At 62.7% G+C, this 13189-nt stretch overlaps 1 protein-coding gene across 2 annotated transcripts in view; it reads left to right on the top strand.

The window, feature by feature from the left end:
• Window positions 1–13189, top strand: part of LOC119093243 (embryonic polarity protein dorsal) — a 111473-nt gene that overhangs the window by 35089 nt on the left and 63195 nt on the right. The window contains exons 4-10 of one of the 2 annotated variants that reach the window (XM_037216161.1): window positions 2341–2723; window positions 4967–5110; window positions 5479–5577; window positions 7668–7801; window positions 8453–8549; window positions 9083–9172; window positions 9969–10500. The exons of the other annotated variant lie outside the window; for it this stretch is intronic. Coding sequence (XP_037072056.1) covers window positions 2341–2723; window positions 4967–5110; window positions 5479–5577; window positions 7668–7801; window positions 8453–8549; window positions 9083–9172; window positions 9969–10096 — 1075 coding nt within the window. The 3' untranslated portion in view covers window positions 10097–10500. Of the gene's footprint in view, window positions 1–2340; window positions 2724–4966; window positions 5111–5478; window positions 5578–7667; window positions 7802–8452; window positions 8550–9082; window positions 9173–9968; window positions 10501–13189 lie in introns of those variants that run through there. 2 annotated transcript variants of the gene reach the window in all.

Genomic DNA, 13189 nt, shown 5'->3' with positions numbered 1-13189 from the left:
CTAGGGCATCAAAATCCACGCAGCAAAGGTTTGTACGTGCGAGTGGGTATTCACGTTTTATGTTTTCTGGAACGAGCCGATCTTTTTTTTGTTAAAGTAGCTTTTTAAGTTCAATTATGAACAGTAATAAGATTATAATTTGACTGTCGGCATCCGAGATTGATGGGAAGTAAGCACCCGAGATTGATGAAAACGAATGTGTAGAAATGTTAACATCACTTCGGGGATAGCATGCGAGTGCTCTGGCGTCTTTAGACCCACCGGCGTGCCTGAAGAACAAAGTCTCTTCTTTAATACGAAATGTTGTTCCTGCAATTAGCGCACTTCCCAGCTCGAACCATCCGGGCACAAGCCAAGATCGAGGATATCACCAGGAAACGGCGCCACTGTCACCGGTCACCAATCCACACGGCACCAGTCACCGGTCACCAATCCACACGGCACCACTGTCACGGGTCATCAATACGCCCGAGCATTTGTCGCCCATGCATATTTCATGACTGAAATTGATCGCAAGTTACTTTTGATATGCAAATGTCCGAGTCTTCAGCATTTGACTTCGGGCTATACAAACATCAGACTGATGCTCGGAATGTTGAAGGGATTGATTCTGCTGTGCACCACTCAGTGATGGTAATCTCCGGCGAGCAATAAGGGTTTAACTTAGATTTGAATATCAGGTGATGTGACACGCATGGCTTTGGCTTGACTTATCTGAGAATAAGATACATCCATGCCCTCCAGTCCGGCTTTCTTAGAGCAAATATCCAACGGCTCCCAAACATGGGGAAGCACCCAAAATCGTGACCCGTGGCAGTTTTTTTTTCTCTCAGCCGCCGCGCCATGGATGCCTCCCAGTGCCGGCACTCGTGCGCGGCCGGTCGGCTGACCCCGAGGTCAGGCTGTTGGCTGACCCGAGGTCAGGCTGTCGGCTGAGCCCAGGTCAGACCACGCCAGTCCCAGCAGATGGCGCAGCTGAGGCCCGACTTGACAACAGCCGCGATCCAGGTCAACCGGAAAGGTTCATTGCGGTCTATGGACGGGTTTTTCTCTGACATCCGATTTTGACCGGGCTTAAACCGGGCTTAAACGGGCTTTGACCGGGCTTAAAATGTACGGAAAAGGGCCCGCTTCGGTTGTCCCACGAAATTCCGGACAGTCTATCAGCCGAGCTGACTGCATTCACGACAGCCGAGTTGACTGACGGTGGTCGCCTTTCCTGCTTGACGTGCTGATATGTACTGAGGAGACAACGTTAGAATGGTTAGGTCAGATAGTGTTGCAAGCCGGCTGCTACTTTGCTTGCGGTGTTGCTCCCTACTGACTTACTGCGTCTCTGTCGGTACTGAAGTATAAGCACTGGCGCACGCAACTGGCAGCCTGGTCTGGGCGCTGCATGGTTACTTCTTCGATGCCACTTTTGCAACGCTGTTTGCTATGTGTGGCTGTTGGCAACCGATAGCGTTGAAAAAGTACACCCAGGCCCTCGACTGCTCGACGTTTGCGCACGTCACACTCTTTCGGAGGATACTGAAATGCATGGCGGTTAGTGACTCAGCACCGTAGTCACGGAATCGTGCTCCGCCATCTCCGTTCTTTTTTAGCACCCACCCCTTGTATCACCCCATCGCTTGGCCACGTGTTCGCGTTTACTTCTCGGTTCAGATTGACTTTGTAAGCCTGCTCGCTGCCCCGGATCGGCCCCTGACCCCGGATCCTCAGCCCTCAGCCCGGTCCCACCTCCTCTGACTCGCGGAGGCTGCCGGGTGGTGTTTTCCTGACCCACCCTCGGCTGGTGTATGACCCCAGGTCAGCGCCAGGTGGGGCGTAGACGCTCCTGTCACGGCGCACCTCCAGCCTGCGCCGGTCGACCTGTCCAGCTGCAGGCTGAAGGACGATTCCCGCTAGCTCGTCACATGACCTGGATGGAATGCTGTAGGCCAACTATTGGCTGCAGGCTGTTTATGTACATGTTTTTATTTTTGTTGGATGCCGGTTGCTGAGGATGACGCAAGGCAGGAAATCCCCATCACCCGTATTGGGTGCGAGTGTCGACTAGCTGGTAAGGCCCGTGAGACAAGGCGGTGCATTTGTGATGTCACAAAACGAAACAGACCGCAACAGCTATTTCCAGTCAGCAGCAAGTCGCTAATGCGTGGCGCTGAATCGCCGATCAGGGCTCCTTGACGGCGGGTTGACGTTTTGTATCTGCGTGGTTGTGAACACGTCTGTGCCAGCCTGCACCTCAGACCGATTGTAAGCGCATGCCGCCGCCCGCCGTGCTCGCCTGCCTCGCCTGCGCCTGCCTCGCCTGCGCCTGACTCGTCCACGCCGTTTCAGGCGTCAGGCCAAGGTGGTGATCACGGAGCAGCCGGCGTCCAAGGCGCTGCGCTTCAGGTACGAGTGCGAGGGCCGCTCGGCCGGCAGCATCCCCGGCGCCAACTCCACCGCCGACAGCAAGACCTTCCCCAGCGTCAAGGTGGTCAACTACCGCGGCCCGGCCGTCGTCGTCGTCTCGTGTGTCACCAAGGACCCGCCGCACTGGCCGCACCCACACAATCTGGTCGGCAAGGACGGCTGCAAGAAGGGCGTGTGCACCGTCAACCTGAACGTGGAGACGATGTCGGTGACGTTCCAGAACCTGGGCATCCAGTGCGTGAAGAAGAAGGACGTGGAGGACTCGCTGCGGCAGCGGGAGGCCATTCGCGTCGACCCCTTCCAGAGTGAGTGGCGCGGCTGGTGAGGGGGGAGGGGGGAGGGGCTCGGCGCGGGAGGGGGATCGGCTCCCGCGGGCGGGTGCGGCGGCGTCGTTCGGGCGGGCTCCGAGCGTTCTTCAGGTCGACAGCATGCGATGTGACTCGCGACGTTTGCCGTGCTGTTCTCCAATGAGATCAAAGCATGCGTCATGGCTCTAACCGCACAGCACATGAAGAAGCTGATTACGTGAAGCGGGCACTTTTCTCGGAATAAGTGTTCATGATTCGAAAAGGTCTGCACGCTTTTAAGTTCACTCGCTACGGCTCATCCCGGACTGTTAGCTCGAGGTCGCCGTGATCGCTTGTCCCAGCCGTTTTCACTGCCGTTTTTTTTTCACTTTCACTGGTTTGAAGCACGGCTAGCATTTCCGAAAGACGCTGAACCGCACCGTGGCTACTCCTTAGGTATGTGTCGCCACGTATCAGCGTCGTGCCATCAGCATCGGCTCCGTTGCGACACCCGGCGCTGTGACTGTATCTTGTCTCGCCAGCCAGCAGCGCCCGTGCTGGCGCCGCTCGGCCGCTGATAGCCGCCGCGGCTCGCGGCGTCGCCGACCGCGCCTGCGATAGCGGGGACTCCTGGCTCCATTGTCACAGTGAGCCCTGAGGTTTTCCGGCCCCCACCGGCGAGGGGTTCTGAGAAGGGCGGCCAGCGCCGGCCGGCCCGCCCGGCTCCAGGGCCTCGCCCTGCTCCGGGCCTCGCCCTGCCGTCGACTCTGTGGCGGCGCTAGCGGGCCCGCTCGCGCGCGGCACAGCTGGCGCTGTCCGGTGGACTGCACGTGGGCTCCATGTGATCAGAATTGTGCCATGTCCTGGCCCGGCTCTGTCCTGTCCGTGCCGGCCGCTGGCGCCGCCGCTGGGGCACGTCGCGATGGCGGCGGTCCTGGACACGCTCGCCTGCTCGCGAGCACGGCCGCCCCACGGCGCCGACGGCGGCGCGCCATGACTGGGCGGGGCGCGCGCGCGAGCCGTCCACCGGGCCGGACCGGGCCACCGGTGGGCAAGGGCGAGCGGCCACGCGTCGGGCTGACCCGTACCGCTTCGGCGACCTGGGGGACTCCCTGTGGCCTCGGTTGGACGACGGCTGACACGTTGGCCTCGCACGCCACCGGCTCGTCCCTGATCGGAGCGCTTTCTTTTCGGGTGCGCTGGCGAACTCAGCTGACGTTTGACCAGCGTGTCCAGCAGACGGCTCCGCGCAGGCCGCGGCCGGTGGGGTTCCGCCGTTCTGGATGAGGTCATCGCCCTACTGTGATGGTCGGCTAAGTTTCTGCTGTTTCGACGTCGACGGTGTCCGTGCCGGCCACATCTCGCCTCCGTCGGAGAGTCGCCGCTGATGGTGTGGGGGATCTCAGCTAGCGGCTGGTTTGGTATGGCTCCGGCCCAGCTCAGAGTAGCTGCCCGCTCGCACGCCCCTCCAGTTCAGCTCTGAATAGTGTGGAGGCGCTCCAGTTCAGTACGGAATAGCGCGCAGACAGCTGGACGACGGACGGGAAGAGCGCGATACTTCGTTTCGGGCGGGACTGCCGTGCTAGTAGCGGTTCGGGCTCCTCCGTCTTCGCTGGTCGGAATGTCGCTCCGCTGGTCGGGATGTTCCCCTGCTGGTCGGGATGACGCTCCGCTGGTCGGGATGGCGCTCCGCTGGTCGAGATGTTCCCCCGCTGGTCGGAATGTCGCTCCGCTGGTCGGGATGTTCCCCCGCTGGTCGGGATGGCGGTCCGCTGGTCGGGATGCTCCCCCGCTGGTCGGGATGCGGCTCTGCTAGTGGGGATGCTGCTCCGCTGGGCGGGCGCTGGGCGGGAGCGGACCGGACAGAGCGGAGAAGCGCGTCCCCGACACCCCGCTCTCTCCCCGCGGTCTGAATACTACGACGCCTCGACCGGTTCGGAGCCGAGGTGTATGCCTGCAACGTGGGACGTCGCTGTTGTCCGTCGATGGTTCCACTAACGCCTATGCCACCCCAGATAATAGATGCAGCTTCGTATATTTGTGTGGGACCTAGCTGGCTCCCTGGACTCATGACTTGTTTCGGCTCTCAATGCTTCAGCAAAGCCTTCTTCAAAAGTGGGACGTAAAACGACCACCTCTGTGTATCTAGTGGACCCAATGCTCCGTTTCCTCACCGTGCTAATTTCACGATGTCGCGCTGCTACCGTCGCACCCGCGCGCGAACGCCGCGTCGCTGACGGCGCGCGCGGCCCCCGTTGCAGCCGGCTTCGAGCACCGGCTGCAGCCGACCTCCATCGACCTGAACACGGTGCGGCTCTGCTTCCAAGTGTTCGTCGAGGGCCGCGAGCCGGGCAAGTTCGTGGTGCCGCTGCGGCCGGTCGTGTCCGACCCCATCTACGACAAGAGTGAGTGACGGCGTCCGCCGCGGCTGCGGGCGCTCCGTGCGGCACGCCGCTGGGAGCGGCGGCCGTCGCGCGCGCAGGGCGGATAGAATGCGCCACGGCCGGGTGGGGAGGTGATTATGACGGGAGGGTTTCTCGCTGTCTGGAGAACTTTTGACTTTGCAGACCGTGTTTGAATGAGTCGGAATTGCCTGCGACTAGTCAGATTTGGTTTGTATGCTATTTTGCGGCGCGGCGAGCACTGCGGTCATGATGTGTGAATGCGACAGGGCGTGACCGTTTCAGAGTCCATGTGCAGCTAGTGCGGACTGAGCCTGACCGTTTTGGAGTCGACGCGCAGGCTAGAGCTGACTCGGACGTCACCGTTTCAGAGTCGATGTGTGACCTGATCATATACAAAATGTCTGACTGTTCGGCGTCGGTGGCTGGCGGCAGGGACATCATATTACTGTGCGACAAAGTGACCAAAGGTGAGCGCTCCACGCCCTGCACGCGCTCTTCGCCGTGCACGCGCTCCGCCCTACACGCGCTCTCCGTCCTACACGCACTCTCCGCCTTACGCGCGCTCTCCGCCCTACACGCGCTCTGCGCCCTGCACGCGCTCTCCGCCATACACGCTCCCTCCGCTTTACACGCGCTCTCCGCCCTGCACGCGCTCTCCGCCCTACACGCGCTCTCCGCTCTGCACGCGCTCGGCGCCCTGCACGCGTTCTCCGCCCTACACGCGCGCTCCGCTCTACACGCGCTCTCCGCTCTGCACGCGTTCTCGGTTCGACACGCGCTCGCCGCCTCTTTCTGAGACTGTGGCTGGGCGTGGGTTCCCTAGACCGGACGTGTGTCCATCACGCCTTGCGCCGACGGACGCCGCCGTCGTCTCGGGGACGTTCGGGAGTGGGACGTCTGGCCACCTGCAAAGCGGCTGTGTTGCCATCAAACCCACCGTCCCGATGGAGAAAGGGACGCTCGTCCCTGAATAGTGTCCCAGCCCGACTGGGTTTGAGATCCGTTTAGAAACCTGTCCCCGGCCATGAAAATATTGAGACGCTCAGGTATTTTAGTTGGGTTTTAGGGGTGTTGGGATCTTGTGACAAAGACACTGTTAAGCCGGCTAGCAGCAGACGGAGACACGCAATTGGCTCGAAGGCTGCCTTGTCCCAAGTCATCACTGTGCCTGGCAGGCTACTGGGGTCTGGCTGGTAAGCAGCAGCTAGCACTCACGTCTCAAATATGAACGAAAATGATTCCAGCATTTGCCAAATAGACTAGGGCTCCCGCCGCCAAGTGCCCAATCTCAAAATGCCAGGACAGTCAACTCAACGACGGGCTCTGCGCTGGGGAGTTGTGGAACGTATTCGTGCACTAATTATGTGTCCCCACCGGTTTGAGGACGATTATGAGGTCGTTAACCAAAGCATAGGACTCCGACACGGACCTCCGGCGTGTCATATGGCTGTGGTAGCCGTGGCCGCTGAGCTGAGGTCAGTCGCAAGCCGTGACCGCACTTCGCGGACATTCCAAACGGGACCCGAACCCTTCCTGGTCTGAGCTGTGCGCGGCCGGCTCCGCGTCCCGCTGGCGGACGCCTTCCAGTCCGCAGCAGCAGCGCAGCGGCCGGCCGTGCTCGTCCTGTCCGCCTTCCTCAGCGTCAACCGTCCGTAATCCCCGCCGGGCACCCAGCGCCGGTAGCGCCGCCTGTTGCGGCGCCGAGGAAGCAGCGGCGGCGGGCAGTCCGGCGCCGTGCTGGGTGGCGGCACGGACCAACCCGCGGCGGGGCGGGCTCCAGCGCCCACCCGGCGCTGGCGCGTTCCGAGTGCCGCCGCGCCGGTGACCCAGAGACCAGGCCTGAAGGACTGGGCGTGCTCGGTCGCACCTGGGGCTGCTCGAAGCGTCCCTGGCTGGCGGGGCTTAGCGGCGGGACTGGGACGAGGGGGGGGGGGCGCCACTCGGCGCCCGGTGACCTCGGCGGTGGCGGCCGCGGCGTTTGTGGCCGGGCCGGGTCAGCGCTATAGCCCGTGTTTTGTGCAGCGTAATTTTGGTGCTTTGTAAAATATGACGTGGTGTTTCATGCCTGTGAAAGCAATGCAACATCATCCTCTCCGTCCTATCTTTGGCTTCTCCGGTTCTGAACGAAGGTTTCTTGTGCTACTAGTTTGTTTTCATCCCATCATGTGTCGCGCTGCACGTTCTGAGTCGTATGTGTATCACGTCCATCGGAAAACATCACGTCCTAGTAAATAGGTGGCATTGGCTGGGCCAGTATAATGCCACTGTGGAACCTTACCGGTTATGATGCCCAGTGTTGTTGTGTGGTGTGCTGATCCGCGTGCGTCGTGCGCGGGTCGCGGCTCACTGATCTCAGTCGGCTGTGGTTTGCCCACGGGAAGCTCCCGTCCGTTTGCGTGTTGTCTCTCAGTTCGGTTCGCTTCCGTGCGAGACCCCGGTCGCGGCGGAACAGTCGTCAATACCACGCGCCAGGCGAGAGGTCTGCTGAGAGGTCTGCTCCTCCCTCAGTCGTGACCTCGCTTGTGCCGGCCGACTGTAACCCGGGACCTCTCCGCAGACGACATCGAGGTGCGGTTCTTCGAGGTGCGGGACAACCGGCTCTGCTGGGAAGCGTTCGGCGAGTTTCTGCCTGCCGACGTGCACAAGCAGGTGGCCATCTGCTTCAAAACGCCGCGCTACGTGAACCCGGAGGTGAGTCGCGGGTGCTGCCATCTCTGGCCAGAGTCTAGAGGCTTTCTCCAGCCGCGGGCCATTTCGACAGCGGGCTGTATGGCTGGACGTTTTCTTCACAGTATGATGCCCTGATGAGACTTGAGGCCGGGATCACTGCATACGATTGTCACCTGTCGTGTGCGTTTTATTTTTTTTATGTTTTGAGTACGCGCGTCCCCGAAAAGCTCCGGCTCCCGCCGCCCACCTTTGCCGACACCGAGGAGCCGGGCAGCGCTGCAGGCTATCCCCGTCAGCGTGTGGGTCCATTCGCTGCCCTATGTGGGTTATCGGGGGACGGCGCTGCTCGTGCACTTGGTACGGTTGCCTGTCGTCCGGCGGCGTGGTCTCTTTTCCTGCCGTCCAGGCGGCCTCGCGCGAGTGCGAGGCTCGTCGAGAATGCGTCTGACGTCCGCGCGGTGTTGAGCCTCATACTTTGAGCTGAGAGCTGGGTGCCTTTCGGCGGGGCTGCAGCAGTCCGGTCGCGTGCCTGTCACGTCTCCTCGGCCTTTCCCCCGGGCGCGAGCCGAAACACAGCCTCAGGCCCGGGACCCTCCTCCGGTTAAGCACGGAGCCGCTGCCACGTGTGCAGTCACTGTAGCGTCGGCGCATGCTCACGTGGCCGTGTTGCAGTGCGACACGCCGGTGCGGGTGCAGATCCAGCTGCGGCGACCCTCCGACAAGCAGTACAGCGACCCGCGCGCCTTCACGCTGACGCCCGTCGAGACCGGTGAGAGCGGCCGCCGGCCGGCCCGCCAGCTGAGCGCCCCGACTGGAGGCGCCGCACGCTGGGTCTCACGGGCGGCGTTACAGACTAATGTTTTCCGTGCAGGCCCATGCAGTGTCCAGCATTGCGCGGTCGGCAGCCGTGATTGAACTGCGCTCTGTGCCCGAGGAGTTGTGGCGAGATAGTATCGGTGAATGTGTGCCGTTTGCTCGGCTGCAGCAGCTGGGGTGCTCGCAGGTTACACTGAACACCTGACGGCCGAGCGCTTGCCTGCGGGCCGTCCCCAGACGGACGCGATGGCACCTGGAGATGTAGGGCGTTGCTTGGCAACGAACGGCTTTGGCGGCTGCAGCACTGCCGAGCGGTGGCGGCCCTGTTGAACCCGGAGCGTTGCAATCCGCTGCTGAGAAAGTCCTGCGGTCTGGCCGACGTTACGGGACACGGCACCGGTTGTACGAGCGTGGCTCCGAAGCGCTCGGGAATCCCAGCGTGATGTCTGGTGCCAGCGGCTTACTCTCCCGCCCTCTTCCCCGCAGACGGGATCGAGGAGAAGAAGAGGAAGCTGGCCCGGAACTCGGACCGGCTGCACCGCTTCCTCGCCGAGAACATCGGCGACGAGGACGGCGGTGAGTATCCTTCCCGGCGCCGACCGCGGGCGTCCTCACGAGGCGGCGCCACCGGCGGGCCGGCGCCTTGGGCCCGGCGAGCGCCGCCGCCGGACCGGTCCGGGCGGACCGGCAGGGGCGGGGGCGGGCGTGCTCGCGCGCTCAGGGGGGCGGGGGGCGGGGATGACCGGCCTCCCCAGACCGGCCCCGCGACCGATCCGTTAGCGGGCCGGCCTTCCGCCGGCCGGCCCGGTCGGCTGGAAATCCCCGCCGGTGTGAGCCGCCGCCTCCGGTTGCGGTCGCGTGGCGCGGAGGCGCCCGGGCCGCTCCCGCCTCTTCGGCGGCGGCGGCCGGCCGGCGCATCACAACACGTCACGGGGAAGCCCGCCGCCGCCGCCGCCGCCGCCCGTGACGCCGTGGTCGTGCTGGCCGGCCGGCAGCCGGCTGGTGTTTGTGGCGGTGACGCCAGTGCGAGCTGTATCTGCCGGCAAGCCGGATGCCAGGTTGCGCCATGTTTGGGTGGAGGCGTCGCCGCCTCTGTCGCAATCTCGCAGCGACGAGTGGTGTGCATCTGTGCCAGCTGTTAGCATGAGGCAACACTATCTGCGGTCTGGTGTATCAAGCTGTTATCGCGAGTGGCCCACGTCGCTAACAGCATGCGACTCTCTGTCAGTGAGATCCTCGGCTTTCATAACATTGATAGCCACGTGAGGGGAGCCCCGCGTCGCCGGGCGCCCGGCGCGGTGGTGCCTCGTGCGTGCCGTGTACTGTGTGAGCGGCGAACTAACAGTGCTGACCAGCTGGCGCTCGGTCGCAGGCGGACACGGCTTCGAGGGCGGCGGCGCGCGGCCCAAACTGAAGGTGGCCTCTCGCGGCCGGCTGCGACACATCAAGCCGGAGCCAGTTGGTGAGTGCGAGCGGCCAAGAGTCGCTGAGTTGTCCTGACTCGGGGTGCAGCAGGACTGGGCTCGCAACAAGCGGCGTCTCTCGGTCCGTTTCAGTTCAGAAGGGTAACAGCATTGGTTGTCTACGCTTGCTATCTTGTTACACGCAAACCCTTAGCTTTCTTTGTTTTGCCTGAAGGCATTGTGAACTCCGATTGCTAAAGTTGTTATATGCAAGCTCGTGTCTTTTGGTCATTTTGATGCAGCATGACCCGCTTCCTCCCTTCATGACTGATTACTAAGGTAGGAATCGTCGTGTAAGTTAGCATATGAATGCATGTGTTGCAGCACATGTTACTGTCCACCTCCTGGCGTGGTACATGCCGGCATGGCATGTGACGTATGTTATTCGAGCTATTGCACAGACTCATGATTGCATCAAAGTACAGGGTGCATCCTCTCGACGATATGACTGCTGACTTAAGGCCCGCCCTTGATCACACGGCGCCACGTCACCTCCGGCCGCCGGCCGCCGGCCGCCGCCCGTCGACTGACGCGTCGGTGCCGTTGCAGACCCGCCGTCGGAGTCGATGTACGCGCCGGCGGCCGACCTCGTCTCGCCGGGCGGCATGTCGGGCGGCGGGATTGTGCGGCAGCCGACGCCGTTTGAGCTGCAGGCGGCGCACTACCAGCGGTCGCCGGACGGGACGCGGCCCGGTTACGCGCTGTACGGCGGCGGCGGCGGGCCGGCGCCGCGCGGCCACCGCTCGCCCCAGCTGGCGGCCGCCGCGCCGGCCGGGCCGCACCAGCTGCTCGACATGGACACGCAGCGGCCGGTGGCGTCGGCCGGCGGCATCGAGCTCGACCTGAGCCAGATCAACTCGGCCGAGCTGAGCATGCTGAGCTTCCCGGCCGAGTCGGAGGCCAACGTGCAGGCGGTGGAGGGCCACCTCAGCAGCAACCTGTCAGGCCAGCTTGAGCTTCCTGGACGTGCCGCCGCCGCCGCCGCGCCCGCCGCCGGCCGAGGAGCGCAGCGACGCACAGATGGACAGCTTTACGCGCAATACCATCAGCGAGCTGGAGTTCCTCAACCAGCTGAGCAAGAAGTGAGCGGCCGGTGCCGGGGGCCAGCGCCTACGGATGATCTCTGTTTGTGTGCGCGCGTGCGTGCGGCGAGAGCCGGCGGCGGGGCGCTGCGGGCCTCCTGGCGGCGGGCGAGACCGGGGGAGCGGCTCGGCTCCTGGCGGGACCAGGCTGATCTCGGGCATGACTCGGTCAGGTCACAGGCGGAGAGCAGGTCCCGGCCAGCGGAGGAGAGGGGGGGGGGGAGGGGGAGCCGAGGCAGCGGGTGAGGGGTTGACTCGGGCGGGCTCGGAAAACGTGAACGGTGTGAGAGCTTTAGGAAGGGTCTGCACTGGATGGTGTTCGGCGAGCTTAACAGGCTGGTTAAGCTACACGGTGCGATGCGCAGCGCAAAAGAGGCGTGGATGCGCTTACGAAAGACGCGCGATGGAAACGGCTGTGCGAAGCAAGATCATCATGCAAGAACGGAGGCGGGTACTGCAAGGCTTGTGAAGCAACTGTGGTGTGTGGAACGTCGCGGAGCCGCGGGGCGCCGGCGTCCTCCGTCGAGGGGTACAAAGCGCCGGCCAGCTCCCGGACGGGTCAGGCAAGGCTTGTGACGAGTGTGGCGCGCGACTGCGGCCCTCCTAGCTTATGATGCGTCGAGCGGCGATACTGGCGCGGCCGCCGTAATGTTGTAGATGGCTTTTGCTACTTTTAGCGTTACTGCGGCGGGGGTCCGCACTTATTGTGGGCGGCGTGACGTTGCCCGGTGCCGTCAAACCCGTGTCCGTCGCTGGCGCCACCTAGTGGTTCGTCCGAGATGGTGTTGCCATCGTGTTGAGCTTGACAGCGAGGCCTCTCGCTCTAATCCAGCATATCCATATACGACGCTTCCAGGCGTGTCCTTTCACGCACCCTTGCCAACGGGCCGGGGCACGGCGGCGCTCTCCCCTCCACCCTTGGCCTGGCCCGCGCCGGGCTCCGTTTTTATAACTGTTGGTGTGTTGACGGCCGCACTCGGGGTGCGCGCGCGCGCGCTGGGCCGCCAGGTGCAACGGGCCCCGCCGCGCTCGGGTGCAGCGCTCTCGTGGCTGCAATACCCGATACCCTTGCGTGCACGCGCGGTGTTGGCGCCGCTCTCGAGGGCCTGCGCGCGTGGGCCGGAGCAGCGCCCGTCGCTAGAGCACGCCTTCGATGTTGGTCGCGCACCTGAATGTGCCCGCAAGATTCATCTTTTCATTACACCTGCGTTTTGCGGTGATTAATGCACACATTTTGGTCGTTTGTTACGTCCATGTGGATCGTGAATACAATTCTCGCCCGTCGCTGGTGTTTGTGTGCCGTGCACGCATGAATCGGAGCTACCAGCCATTCGACCCCGGCGAAAATCCGGTTCACAGAATCCTTGAACGCGCCGTTTATCTCGCCCATCTCGCGCGGTCGGGGCCCGATGGTTTGAACCGGCCGACGTGCGTCAGTCATCCCGCGCACCCCTTGCCTGCCCGACGATTTGAGGTATGTGCGGTTGCGCTGATGCATGTGCTCAGGAGCGACCCGGAATCCTGCATGGTACGGTCGTTGCTGTTTAAGGCGTTCACTGTTGTTTTCGGCCTGAGCCGGATTGGTCAGAAATCGTATGCAAATGCCTCTTGGCTTGGTCTGCTGGCATTGCTGTCACGGATGTATCAGTGCAGACTACAGTCTCGACAATTCCTCCCCGCTAAGCACGCGATGCGCGTCGCGGGCGCACTTCGTTCTGCTCTCAGTTCGTGGGGACCTCCAGTTATTGGGGCCCTATGGCTGCTGTTCTTGACCCGTGTCTCATCGATATTGCATAACCACCGGTGTGCCTGATCATTGCATGCGTTTCGCGGGACCCGCTGATACCCGCCAGGCACCTTAATGCTTTTTTTGCTACGGTTTCGCGGCGGTCGGGGTTTCGCACTCCTTATGGCGCTGCATTGGTGTGGATTAAAGTTCGCGTTTCATGTGAAGGTGGGAGAAGCCTTATTTTGAGCAGGTCACCCGCAAAAGATGCTTAGAATTTTTCGAGTACTCTGTCTCAAACACGTGGTGCTATTTGAACTAC

Source organism: Pollicipes pollicipes, unplaced genomic scaffold, assembly GCF_011947565.3.
Source record: "Pollicipes pollicipes isolate AB1234 unplaced genomic scaffold, Ppol_2.1 Scaffold_4002;HRSCAF=4701_pilon_pilon_pilon, whole genome shotgun sequence".
Lineage (NCBI taxonomy): Eukaryota > Metazoa > Arthropoda > Thecostraca > Pollicipedomorpha > Pollicipedidae > Pollicipes > Pollicipes pollicipes.
The sequence above is the reverse complement of the archived record's forward strand: the minus strand, read 5'-3'. Positions and strand labels throughout refer to the sequence as shown.